The sequence below is a fragment of the Mesoplodon bidens genome (genome assembly GCF_964165515.1).
Source record: "Mesoplodon bidens genome assembly, chromosome: 17".
Classification (NCBI taxonomy): domain Eukaryota; kingdom Metazoa; phylum Chordata; class Mammalia; order Artiodactyla; family Ziphiidae; genus Mesoplodon; species Mesoplodon bidens.
The window spans coordinates 73681070-73695601 of record NC_138174.1 but is presented as its reverse complement, the minus strand read 5'-3'; the positions used below and the strand labels follow the sequence as shown (position 1 = coordinate 73695601).

Genomic DNA, 14532 nt, shown 5'->3' with positions numbered 1-14532 from the left:
CTCGCGATGGGCTGGGTACCCAGCGGCGGGTTGTCCGGTAGCTTCTCTTCCCTGCGATCACCGGGAGGCCTCTCGCCCCGCCTCCGAGGCCTTCGGGATGAGAGCTCGGAGCCTGCCGGATCTGCCTGCAGGACGCATGTCTTCCCGAAGAAACGGTGTCTGCCCCAGTCGGTTGTTAAGGGTATAGGAGTGAGTTCCGGCACTTAAACCGCTTCCTTAACTTTGTTTCTCTTTTTGTCTTCTCCCAACCCAGACCGCTCCTACCTTTGTCAGAGTGGACCGTCACGGGCGGATGCATGTTTTATGAGGCCCGAAACTTGTACCATTTAGACGGCCCTTGTAAAGAAAAGGAATGGAACATTACCTTACTTTTGCAAATTTTACAGAAGCACAAGACCGTGAAAACATTGCTAGGGCCCCTCCCAGGGCCTTGGAAGTGACCATACAAATGGGCCCCTGAAGCTGGAGCGTCATTACCTTCATTGACAACCGCCTTGCGCACCAGGTTGTACTCAGTTGTTTGTTTATAGATGTCTAACCCCACCCCCGTCATTCCCTATTCTCTGTACCCTGTGTTATATATACAGAGGATATGTAACAATGTTTTTTTAAAGCTTGGAATCTGCTACCAAATTGAGAGCTCCAGGTCAGAGAGGCCCTTGATAATAATTCCTTATTTTTATCAGAAATTGTTATCAGGTGGTGCATCATCTGATAAGCACCACCCACCATGGTAGACCGACCACTTACAAAAATAAACTAATAATCAAAGCAACTCTAGATGATACTCAATGAAAAACTCTTGATTCTCTTTGAACCAAGCATCAGAAGGCTAAAATAACATGGTAACTTGGAGATGGGGATTTGTAACAACTTGGAGTTTGTCTGGTTTCCTTGTTCCTCTCATATCACTAATACAAAGTGCAATCTCAGACATTATACAAGCTCAATAGATGTTGAACAGGGTACAAAAATGTACACAAATGCCTTCGCAAAAGATGGGCATGTGGAGGGTCCTCTAACTTAACACTATTGGGTGCTCCTCCAAAGTAAATTGATAATTAAGTTGACTAGTAGGTGGAAAAATTACCCACAAAACGGTACCATGTGACTTTACGACTCAAGTGATTTTAGAAAAGTAGTCAGATAACATAGCTGATGTGACATATAATTGTTGTTGAGCTAGAAGGAGCCCTAAGTCTAGCCACACTACAAATTAGTAGTGTGGATTAAATGTGTGTCAGTTTGTAAAAAGAGGCTTTTGTACATTAGACAACTCCTAAGGGCACTTAAAAGTTCCAAAATATGTTCTCAGAGCCTGTTGTAGCAAAATTTCACTTTCATTTTAAAGCAATAATATTTTATGCTAAAAAGCTCCAAAATGTATTCACAGAGCCTGTTGCAGCAAAATTTCACTTTCATTTTAAAGCAATAATATTTTATGCTAAAATGAAGTAATTCTAAAAGTTGTTTCCTCCTACAGTTTATGAATAATTTCTCAATTCTCCATGGTGGAAGAGGACAAACCATAGCAAGATACTGGTAGAAAGCCACAGCTCCTGGAAAGCCACACACAAGGATCCAGGTTGTTTTCATTTCTCAATCTGTATGTGACACAATGTACAATATCATAGTAGATGCTCAGTGGAGATTTGTGGAACAGTTTTATTTTGAATCCTTGAAACTAGGAGTCCATTGTTGATTTCTGAGTATGCAACTGTTTGTATTATGAATTATATATTATGTATTATTGTGAATTATGTATTATTTCTGTGTTAGGAGACAAGAGCTCACATCACAGTTGCACCATCATGAAAAACAAATAGGAAATAACTGCCTTAGACAATTTTGCAAAAGCATATTTTTCCACCTTAATGAAACAGCAGACGATTTGGGAGGGAAGATGCCCTCCTCTCCCCTGGGTGCTTTCACAACCACGGAAATGAGTGATGGTACCACTCTTTACACATAGGGAGCAGAACTCTGAGAGGTTGTCACTTGCTAAGAGTAGCCTAAGCAGAGAGGCTCAGGCTCAAAGTCCCAGTAAGGAGCCAGTGGACAAAGTATTTGGGGGACTCTCTCAGCGACGAAATCCACTCTCGTGGGCCAACCGTTTGCAAAGAGCACCTGCTGCTGAGGCCAACCTGAGATGTGTTGGTAACCACACTGTAACCCCGGTTCCCTCTGGGCCTCTGCAGCTCAGCAAGGTGGGCGGTCCTCCCGGTGCCTCCGGAAAGGTACGGCGCCTGCGCACATCATCTCCCTGACGTCACAGCCTCTGGGACCGCAGGTGGCGAGGGCGCTCGCGTACGTCAGCCGCGTGAAGTCAGGGCCGCTCCGTCCGCAGGAAGCGATTGCGCCTGCGCAGGGAGTAGCTGGCGGAACCGGCCCTCGGTGCTCCCGCTTCCGGTTTGGCGGCGGCGGCGGCGGCGGCGGCTTCAGGTCAGGTTGGCGGTTTGTGTGACAGCCCGGGAGGGGCTTCGGATTCCACGGAGGATCCAGAGGTGGAGTCTGGGCAGGCGGAGGCTGGGTAGGTGTGGCCGAACAGGAGGGTGCCGTGTAGCGTCTTCTTAGTCCTGGAAATGCTACAGTCTTAAGAGTTCAGGTTTCTTCTTCGTCCTTCGGTTCATCCTCCTCGGGTCCCCGGGTGAGGGGCACCGACACCCTGGTGACCCGCCGCGTGAGAAGCCCGGTCTCCGGTTCGGGGCTCTTGCTCTGGACCCCACCTCCTAGGACGTGGGGCGAGGGGACTGTAGTGTCCCCCGCCTTTGACGCTCAGGAGCCGTGTTGGCTGCTTGAATGGCCTGACTCCGGCTTCCGCCCCGCCAGCTGGGGACCCCTGGACTCAGAGGTAACGGTTTGCCCAAGGCCAGGGTTCCCCCGGCATTCGCTGATGAGGGTAGTGTGGACCGTCCAGTGATTTTGCGGAGAGGGAGTATGCTTGTTTCTCTTCTTACACCTTGTCTTTCCCTAACTTCCTGCCTCCCACAACTTTCTGGCTTTTTCTCACCACTAATTTCTTTCTCCTGAGCTTCTCCCAGAATATCACAAAGTGCTGTGGAAGGTGGCCTCCTGTCAACCCTTCTGTCTTGTCGAGGGTTGCACGAAGGAAACTTCACCTGTGCCATCCCTTTCTCTCCAGTAGAAGAGCATTGAATCGTCTCCCATATTCACCGAATAAAACCTTGCTAGTGTGTCTTGTTGTATATAGGCAGCAGCTGAATGGATGATGAGTCATTGTTGTACTAATTATTTGTATATATTCTCTTGAAAGCTTTGCTTATCCTTGTCAAAATGAATCGTTCCCCTCTCTTCTTATCGGCTTAGTATTTTGTAATATTCATGTGTTCAGTGTCTTTTGGGTCAACAAGCATTATAGTACTAAAATCGATCAAGGGCTTATTAAATGCCAGGTACTGTGTTAAGCATCTTATGTGAATTGTCAGGCATCATCCTAATTTCTACATAGTTATCAATCCCACTTAACACTTAAGGAAACTGAAACTTAGAGAAATTAAATAGCTGCCCCATATCACACAGCTATGAAGTGTTAGACTCCACATTTAAATTCAGATTTATTGGACTCCAGAGCCTGAGCCCTAACCACAAACTTCTTTGTATTGCTTTTTCACAAAACAAAAGCATCAGCTAAAATCCTCAGAATCCAGAAAATAAAAGAGTATGTAAAAAGCAGTGGAAATGGTAATACTCGACATTTTTATACTATTTTAATAAGTAAAAATATTTGAAGTCTATTCATTTTATACTAATTTTGGAATCCTTGTTATCTATGTAGCAGTTTTACGATGCATATATATTTACATCATTACATGGATTTCAACATTAGTATAAAGTAATTTGAGTCTTTGCCTGAGACTTGTTCAGGGAAACTTGGACTTTGAGACTGTAATAGAATCTACAGATAAATCAGAAACCCTATACCAGTCTTGAACATTCGAAGAAGTATTTCTTAACATACTTCGTTTGGTACATATTATATACGAATTGTAAACGGCATTGTATACTGTAATGCGCCGGGTTGAGGGAGCATGTTTTGAGAGATGAGACAGTGAACAGACCTAACCAGGTGGTGCAGTCAGTTATTCAAATGAGACACAGCAAGGGGAAGCAGTTCCTGTATTCAGAGATAAAAGACTCAGGATTGTGGTCTCTCCTGGGTTTATCTCGGCCTCATGGACTCTGTAGAAATTGGATTTCCTTTGTCAGGAATTAGACTGAGAAGTGAGGATTTTTTTCCCCATAGGCCCCCAGATGGATTAGTATAGTCTCATGCTGATAATACTGTGTGATTCTCTTTTGTTTGCTGGGGCCGGGAATGTCATGGACTCTGTACCACAAGAGACCTCCCCACTCCCTGGAAGCTGCTCTGACTCCCTGCCCTCTGGGCTACATGGTGATATTCCAGGAGGTATCTGAAACCACAAGATAAAACATGGCTTAAATTCCTAGAGTACACATTTTACTTGAATCTTTTTTTGGAAAAGTTAGTATATTTTAGTGTTCCATAGTTTAAACCATATTAGTTCTGATATCTTATAGATTCTAATAGAACTTTCATGATTATTTAAAACTTCAAAGAAATTTTATGCTTGTGGTGACCACTTTAGCAAATATTCTAGACCCTAGTCCAGGGTCTAGGGTCTAGAATAAGGCCCCCATTATTTCCTCTCTGACTTTTAGGAGATATTTCCGTGAAAAGCTCTGTCTCATGACATTTTACTTTTGCTATATTTTTGTTAAAGCACTTATCATTTTATAGTTCCCATTACATCTCTTTTTCATCGCAAAATGTACTCCCGAGGCAGAAACATACTGTATTTGCCCATAGCACAATGCATGGCCCATATATAGTCAGCAAGTGGTTTTGAGATTACTGGCATGGGATTATCAGCCAAAAAAGTGCACTAATGAATTTAAATTTATAAAACTGTAAGTAACTATGATAATAGAGTTAAGAGATAGGTAAAGTGGGGGCTTCCCTGGTGGCGCAGTGGTTGAGAGTCCGCCTGCCGATGCAGGGGACACGGGTTCGTGCCCCGGTCTGGGGAGATCCCACATGCCACGGAGCAGCTGGGCCCATGAGCCATGGCTGCTGAGCCTGCACGTCCGGAGCCTGTGCTCCGCAACGGAGAGGCCACAACAGTGAAAGGCCGGTGTACCGCAAAAAAAAAAAAAAAGGTGAAGTGAGAATTTCATGGGGAGGATATTTTGCTTTGGGTTTTGAATGCTAGAGTGATTTGTCATAGCAGTGAAGAAGTGACAGTAAACATAGTCATAGGCTTTGTCTGGAAGAAGAGGGTACTCGGGGGAAAGGACCCTACCTATATAGAAGTTCAGTTCAGCCAAATTTCAATTCAGTGAGCTAGCGATTTGTTAAAAACATGATTTTAGGAAGTTTTTCTTTTTACATATAATGGGTAAACAACAAGGTCCTACTGTATAGCACAGGGAACTATATTCAATATCCTGTGATAAACCATCATGGAAAAGAATAGAAAAAAGAATGTATACATATGTATAACTGAATCACTTTGCAGCAGAAATTAACACAATATTGTAAATCAACTATACTTCAATAAAAAATAAAACAATAAAATGGGAAAAATTGTTTGTAAATTGAAAAAAACAAAAAGTTTGTTTCTGGTGCTGTGTGGTGGTGGTCTGAAAGAAAAAGAGGAGGAATATAAGAAAAGACCTCAGGAGCCCAGAATTGAAATGGGTTTGAAACAAAGTAGTTGATTATCATTCAGTGTAGAGGTTGAAAAGAGACATCATTTGTAACATTTGTCTGTTTTCATTTAACAAACATTATTAAACATTTGTTATGAACCAGGCACTTTCTGTAAGGTCTTTACATTAGAATTTAGTTGAATTTTATCCTTTACAGTTATTCTCTTTTTGCTTTATCAGATAAACTAGAAGATTCACCTTTGCTTCCATGGCTGCCTCACAAACTTCACAGACTGTTGCATCTCACGTTCCTTTTGCAGATTTATGTTCAACTTTAGAACGAATACAGAAAAGTAAAGGACGTGCAGAAAAAATCAGACACTTCAAAGAATTTTTAGATTCTTGGAGAAAGTTTCATGATGCCCTTCATAAGAACCAAAAAGATGTCACAGATTCTTTTTATCCAGCCATGAGACTTATTCTTCCTCAGCTGGAAAGAGAGAGAATGGCCTATGGCATCAAAGAAACTATGCTTGCTAAGCTTTATATTGAATTGCTTAACTTACCTCGAGAAGGAAAAGATGCCCTCAAACTTTTAAACTACAGAACACCTACCGGAACTCGTGGAGATGCTGGAGACTTTGCGATGATTGCATACTTTGTGTTGAAACCCAGATGTTTACAGAAGGGAAGTTTAACCATACAGCAAGTAAATGACATTTTAGACTCCATTGCCAACAATAATTCTGCCCAAAGGAAGGACCTAGTAAAGAAGAGTCTTCTTCAGCTTATAACTCAGAGTTCAGCGCTTGAACAAAAGTGGCTGATACGGATGATTGTAAAGGACTTGAAGCTTGGTTTTAGTCGGCAAACTGTATTTTCTGTTTTTCATAATGATGCTGATGAGTTGCATAATGTCACCACAGATCTGGAAAAGGTCTGTAGGCAACTGCATGATCCTTCAGTTGGACTCAGTGACATTTCTATCACTTTATTCTCTGCCTTTAAACCCATGCTGGCCTCTATAGCAGATATCGAGCAAATTGAGAAGGACATGAAACACCAGAGTTTCTACATCGAAACCAAGCTAGATGGTGAGCGTATGCAGATGCACAAGGACGGCGACGTGTATCGGTACTTCTCCCGCAATGGATATAACTATGAGGATCAGTTTGGCTCTTCCCCACAGGAAGGTTCCCTTACACCGTTCATCCATAATGCATTCAAAACAGATGTTCAAAACTGCATCCTCGATGGTGAGATGATGGCCTACAACCCTAATACACAAACTTTTATGCAAAAGGGGAATAAGTTTGATATTAAAAGAATGGTAGAAGATTCTGATCTGCACACTTGTTACTGTGTCTTTGATGTATTGATGGTTAATGATAAAAAGCTAGGACAGGAGACACTGAGAAAGAGGTATGAAATTCTTAATAGTGTTTTTACACCAATACCAGGTAGAATAGAAATAGTGCAAAAAACACAAGCTCATACTAAGAAAGAAGTAATTGATGCTTTGAATGAAGCAATAGATAAAAGAGAAGAGGGGATCATGATAAAACATCCTCTGTCCATTTACAAGCCAGATAAAAGAGGTGAAGGATGGTTAAAAATTAAACCAGAGTATGTAAATGGGCTGATGGATGAACTGGACATCTTAATCGTGGGGGGCTACTGGGGGAAAGGTTCCCGGGGTGGAATGATGTCTCATTTTTTGTGTGCGGTGTCAGAGAAACCCCCTTCTGGTGAAAAACCATCATTGTTTCATACTCTCTGTCGCGTTGGCTCAGGTTACACCATGAAAGAACTGTATGACCTGGGTTTGAAGTTGGCCCAACACTGGAAGCCTTTTCATAAGAAAGCTCCACCAAGTTGCATTTTATGTGGAACAGAGAAGCCAGAGGTCTACATCGAACCTTGGAATTCGGTCATTGTTCAGGTTAAGGCCACAGAGATTGTCCCCAGTGGTATGTATAAAACTGGCTGCACGTTGCGTTTTCCACGAATTGAGAAGATAAGAGAAAACAAAGAATGGCATGAATGTACATCTCTGGAGGACTTAGAACAACTTCGAGGGAAAGCCTCTGGAAAGCTTGCATCTAAACACCTTTATGTGGGTGATGATGATGAACCACAAGAAAAAAAGCGGAAAGCTGCCCCAAAGATGAAGAAAGTTATTGGAATTATTGAGCACCTAAAAGCACCCAACCTTTCTAACATAAACAAAGTTTCTAATATATTTGAAGATGTGGAGTTTTGTGTCATGAGTGGAACAAACAGCCATCCAAAGTCTGATCTGGAGAACAGAATCGCAGAATTTGGTGGTTACATAGTCCAAAATCCAGGCCCAGACACATACTGTGTGATTGCAGGGTCTGAGAACATTCGAGTGAAAAACATCATCTCTTCTGATAAACACGATGTTGTCAAGCCGGAGTGGCTGTTAGAGTCTTTGGAGACCAAAAGCTGTGTGCCGTGGCAGCCTCGCTACATGATCCACATGTGCCCGTCAACAAAACAGCACTTCGCTCGGGAATACGACTGCTACGGGGACAGTTACTTTGTCGATACCGATTTGAACCAACTGAAGGAAGTGTTCTCGGGAATTAAAAATGCTGGTGAACAGACTCCTAGGGAAATGGGTCCTGTGATTGCCGATTTGGAACACCGGTATTCCTGGGACAACACTCCCCTTAGCATGTTTCGACACCACACCGTTTTTTTGGACTTGTATACTGTTATTAATGACGTAAGTACTAAAATCGAGGGGGCAAGATTAGCTATCACAGCCCTGGAGCTTCAATTTCATGGAGCAAAAGTAGTTTCACGCTTAGCTGAGGGAGTGTCTCACGTCATCGTTGGGGCGGATCAGAGTCGGGTCGCAGACTTTAAAGCTTTTCGAAGAACTCTTAAGAGGAAGTTTAAAATCCTACAAGAACGTTGGGTAACTGAATCAATAGACAAGAGGGAATTACAGGAGGAAAATCAATATTTGGTTTGAAGCTAACTTTCCTAGTAAGGGAAGCCTCTGATCTGGCTGACTCATTAAACTACATTTTATTTTAATCTCTTAAAATCTATGCTTAAACAGTTTATTAGATATAGAAACACATAATTGTAACTTTTGATATAGAAAAGACACCCAATGGCCCAATGTCAAGAGGGAAAACTTTTTAACAGTATAGAATTTGATTATTTTTATAACCAAGATGAAATAAAGTGTTTAACGTTAACAGTCTCCTTATAGAAATCTAGAATTTTGACTCAGATATTAATAAAATAGATTTAGAAGCTTTTAGAGTCATTAAATACAGTGACCTAACGGGATTTACTGAAGTCAAATAAAAATTTTAATAATAGTTTTTGTCTAATAAAAGCATTGCAAGAAAAAAATCAGAATTGTTACAATTGGACTTGTAAATATATGTCTTTTTAAGTTGAAGGCTAAAATTCCTCTTTTAAATGTGAAATGTGAACAAATTTATTTTTTAAGGTTAAGTCAAGCTCATGAGTACATACCTTGTTAATGATGTCATTAGCTAAATCAGGGGAAGTTGAATGAGATTTAACGGTCTAAAAACTTAAAGTTAGATCAGTTTGATTTTTAAAATCTCTTGCAATTTTAAAAGTACTTGGCCCACACTTAATGTTTTTTTCTAAAATAGAGCATGTTTTAAAGAAAATACTTTTATGTGAATTTGTACTTCAGTATAAATAGTATTCACAAAGAGTGATTTTCTTAAGTATAACCCATTGAATGTGTCAGAATGGCATGTGTGTTATAACTTTCTTTACAGAGAAGTACATTGCTTTGACTTTTTAAAGTGACTTTTATTTACTCTTAGGTTATGTAAAGTTTGTATAGTATGTGTATGTATTTATATATATATATTATGTCTGGATTTATGTACGAAATATATAAATACCAAAATATACCAAATTTTGGAATGCAGCCTGTATGTTTTGAAAAATATGTTTTTATGACATCAATTAAATACTTGGAATTTGGTACCTGAGAAACTGTGTGTAGATTATTTGTAAGTAGTTAAAAATTTTATCGAACCCATGGAACAAATGTATGTTATTTTGTTTTATTTCTTAATTTAAATAAAATATTTAATGCACTATTAAAATAATTTCTTATCTTTATTTTCAAACAATTCATAATAGTTATTTCAGTCAAATAGACATTACAGTATTAATATAATTTTTGACTGATTCAAGTCAGTTCCTATTTCAGGTCCTTTGAATTACATATTACTGAATGAGCTTCATTAAAATTTTTAAACGTATATTTTTATATAATGTCTATTGAGAAAAATTACAAAATACAGGTATGTGTAGTGAGAAGAAAAGTTTATAATTTTACCACCAAAGATAATAACATCTATTTTAAGTTACTGATGGTAAGGAAAGCACAAAATGCATATTTACAGTGTAACAAATATAAAATAAGCTATAATGCTTTCTATGACTAGCTTTTCTCACCTAATAAATTGTGAGAATATTTACAGGTCACTAAACTATATCTACATCATTTTTAATTGCTGCACAATATTCCATTGACTGGTTTGTAATGTATCCAGCTGGCCCTTATTGTCTGGCTTTTAGGTTATGTCACTAAGTCACCCTCACTTCTTTACTGAGCTTTGTAATCAATTGTTTACATTTGTAGAAATGGAATTGCTGATTCATAGTTACGTATTTTCCAGTGACTTGGGACACATTGTAAAATTCTGGCAAGAATGCCTTTCTAGATTTTCTTGGAGAGTTCAGTTTCTTAGTACTAGACCTCTTCTCTCTCCTTTCAATTCATAGGTGTTCTCATCCTGCCCAGTGGCTTTAAATATGCTAATAACACCCACTTTTTTTAGCCCCGATTTCTTTGCTTAACTCTAGTTCACATATCTAACCATTTACATAACATCTACACATGAAGTTGCATGGGCCTCTCAAACATAATGTGTCCAACCATAACTTATGTTTTTAATCATAGAAAAAAATTTAAATGCAACCAGGAGGACCTGCATGCACATCACCCATTCTCAACAATTATCAATGATTAATCTTTTTTTCATATTTATAGACCTCTGAATTATTTTGAAGTCATCTTAGATCACATGATTTCATCTAAAGATATTTTATAGAATTCCTGACTTCTCAAACAAACATCTTTCTGTTGGAGTACTGTGGGTTAACAATGTTGTGTTAGTTTCAGGTGTCCAGCAAAGTGATTCAGTTAAACACGTGCATGTATCTATTCTTTTTCAAATTCTTTTCCCATTTAGGAAAATGTGCCTGAGTTTCCTCTTGCATAAAATAGGGTAATAGTGGTAACTGGTTTATCCAGTGGTTGTAAGGACCCTGTGTGTGTGTGTGCACACACACACGTGTGCATACGTATTATGACTGTGTAGAACATTATCTTACCAGTTATTATTTTTGTATGTAATGTGAGAAGGAAAAATAATACGTGCAGAGGTTCTGTGATACATGGTAACAATAGAATGTGAATTGGAGAAAAGAACTATGTTTGTAAGGGAAAACCCTGTAATGGGCATTACCAAACTTTTCTGGCCCTTTCTCCTACGAAGTGGTTCACAGCTGGGGAAGATTTTTGCCCTTCTGGGGTTTGGCAATATCTGGAGACTTTGATTGTCAAGACTGGGGGCGGGTGGTGAGGTGTGACTGGCATCTAGTGGGCAGAGGCCAAGTATGCTGTTAAATATCCTACTGCGAACAGAAAAGCTCCCACAAGTAAGGATCCAGACCAAAATGTCAATAACGGTGAGGCTGACAAAGATTCACCTGAAATGTAATGAAAGAAGACCTTATATTACTTATGAGCAACTCCAAAAGACCGTGCATAATCACAGCTTTATGGCGAGCCAGTTTTTCATTCATAAAACGAAAGCTAATTCCCACTTATTCCTTTAAAAGTGTTAGTAAGTGGGTTAATTAGTTTTTGCAAAGTCCTTTGGAGATGTAAAATCGTATGTAAATGCTATGTGTTATTAATTACCATTCTGGAAGACCGTACTGTGATCCTTGCTCATGACCACAGCCAAGCCTCACAGGCCTAAGAGGCACTGCGTGATTTTTGATAAGCTGGAACATTTATAATGAGAAAGATGGGCATCAGGACCTAAGCCAGTTTTCAGTGGCTGGGATGTGACTGTATATAACTTGGCTCATTAAAACTAAGAAAACTATAGGTTTTGCTTTGGGATATGTCTGCTAAATAGGAGTAAGTTTCTCCCAATTTCACAGCACTGTATGCGGGGGTGGGGGTGGGGGGAGGGGAGGAGCAAGAATCCATAATATAATTTTAATTATTATAAAGAAACAATTAATTTATAGAAAATTCTACTATTTATATTTATAAACTGGTTTTCTCTGACCTGGGAGTCACGGTGTAACTCAGACTGGGTCTGATAAAATGAAGACAATAAAATGAACAGCAAAAATCTAAAGAAACCAAGAAACTGAGTATAATACAGTATGTTTTTTTCTCTAGGTATGAAGTGTAATTCATGTCCCATAAATATAATTTTATCCTTTGACAGTATAAATATCTTTAAATTTCAGTACGGCTCTTGATTTTACCTAATGTGACCATTTTCCTGTTAGGAGGTAGAATCTAACCTCTAGATTTAAATAACAATGTTATCTTTAATTCAGCTTCAATCTGGATAAAGTATCTGTAGTGACATACTGGGGTAAATAATTCTGAGCTGTGAGATTTGGCTTTGCCAAATTCTGATGGACGCATATGTGAACGTCAGTGTTTAATAAAGGTGACATTTCATGTCAATGAGGGAAAACATGGATTATTTAATAAGTAGTTTGGAGACAACTGTGTAATTATCTAGAAAACAAACCCTCTCTTATTGCTTAAATACATCTCAGATAAAGCAGATATTTAAAAGTAAGAAAACAAAACCACACAAATAATACAAATTTAAGAGAAGGGTATTTTAAGTATTGAAAACAAAAATGAAAATAGAAGCCAGAGAAGAAAAGATTGCTAAATTTAATTTATATGATTGATAAAAATACTCTACAGTGATTGCCATAAATCAAAGGTGGTGACACAGGAAAAACATTTGTACCAAAATAGCAGGAAAATGACTTTTTTCTTTCTTATATGAAGAGCTCCCATAAGAAAGGCTATCAACTAGATGATAGACAAAAAATACAACTACATGTAAAACTGTTCAAAAATATAAAAAGATACAAAGATACGTCAAAGAAAACACACGGCTCTTGAACTCACAAAAAGGTATCCTCGGGCCTCCCTGGTGGCGCAGTGGTTGAGAGTCCGCCTGCGGATGCAGGGGATACGGGTTCGTGCCCCGGTCTGGGAGGATCCCATATGCCGCGGAGCGGCTGGGCCCGTGAGCCATGGCCACTGGGCCTGCGCGTCCGGAGCCTGTGCTCCGCAGCGGGAGAGGCCACGACAGTGAGAGGCCCGCATACCGCAAAAAGAAAAAAAAAAAAAAAAAAAAAAAAAGGTATCCTCCTCAGCCATAACAAAGACAATCTAAAGTTGTATTTTTTTTTTGCTATCAAATTTGCAAACCAAAACTTTGATAATACGTTGTGCTCATAAGCATGCGAGAAAAAAAAAAGATATCCTCATGCTTTTTTTTTTTTTTTTTTTTTTTTTTCCCCCCCGGTACGCGGGCCTCTCGCTGGTGTGGCCTCTCCCGTTGCGGAGCACAGGCTCCAGACGCGCAGGCTCAGCGGCCATGGCTCACGGGCCCAGCGGCTCCGCGGCATGTGGGATCTTCCCGGACCGGGGCACGTACCCGTGTCCCCTGAATCGGCAGGCGGACTCTCAACCACTGCGCCACCAGGGAAGCCCCCTCATGCTTTTTTGATGCAAATATTTATATCGTGTATATACTGATTTTCTGTAGGGGGAAATGGCAACATGTATCAAAACTTTAAATGTATTTATACTCTAGCCAACTTAATGAATTTTCAGGGATTTACCTTTCAGAAGCTATTACACACATACAAAACCATACATTTACAAGCATAGCATAGTTACTGCGAAATTACACTATAATGAAGGAGAGGGATTAAATTAAATGTAACAGACGTTTGGTTAAATACATGATGGTATATCAGCCCATGATAACATAAAACTATTTTTAAAAAAACAAAGATGCTTTCCTACTGTATTTACCAGTAGGGAAGTATCTTTCAGATACACTAAGCAGAATAAAAAAAGAAATCTGCAGGACATGGGGGAGATTCTTTTACCATTTTTTTTTCAACATCTTTCTTGGTGTATAATTGCTTTACAATGGTGTGTTAGTTTCTGCTGTATAACAAAGTGAATCAGCTGTACATATACATATATCCCCATATCTCCTCCCTCTTGCGTCTCCCTCCCTCCCACCCTCCCTATCCCATCCCTCTAGGAGGTCACAGAGCACTGAGCTGATCTCCGGGTGCTATGCGGCTGCTTCCCACTAGCTATCTATTTTACATTTGGGAGTGGATATATGTCCATGCCACTCTCTTCATCCCAGCTTACCCTTCCCTGCATCATTTTAACGAAATCTCCGAGTGACTTATTTGCACTGTAAAAGAAGCACTAGTCTAAATAGTTTTATTAGAAGGATGGGCATTTATGTAAATAAATGTGAGAGGAACATTCTTTCTTAATTTTAGTGCAGAGTGCCCCTTCTTCTAGAATGTTTGGACCGTGGTTAAACCTAAAGGGAAAATTGTTCACATTCATTTCTGCTTCTGTGTTCAGTAATAATGGTTTCTTGTTTTGGGTAACTTCATCTTCCTCCAATATCAGGTTGTTATTAAAGGCAG

At 39.7% G+C, this 14532-nt stretch overlaps 1 protein-coding gene across 5 annotated transcripts; it reads left to right on the top strand.

Moving 5' to 3' along the window:
• On the top strand, positions 1-9807 carry LIG4 (DNA ligase 4). 5 transcript variants are annotated; one of them, XM_081215046.1, is made up of 3 exons: positions 1-189; positions 1484-1585; positions 5932-9807. In XM_081215046.1, the coding sequence occupies exon 3, from the start codon at positions 5960-5962 to the stop codon at positions 8693-8695; it is 2736 nt and encodes a 911-aa protein (XP_081071172.1). In that variant the 5' UTR covers positions 1-189; positions 1484-1585; positions 5932-5959; the 3' UTR covers positions 8696-9807. The 5 variants fall into 5 exon arrangements, with proteins under 5 accessions (XP_081071172.1, XP_081071173.1, XP_081071176.1 ...); XM_081215047.1 differs by having other exon boundaries at positions 1484-1606; XM_081215050.1 differs by lacking the exon at positions 1-189 and having other exon boundaries at positions 1522-1585; positions 6012-9807.
• The last annotated feature ends 4725 nt before the right edge of the window (positions 9808-14532 follow it).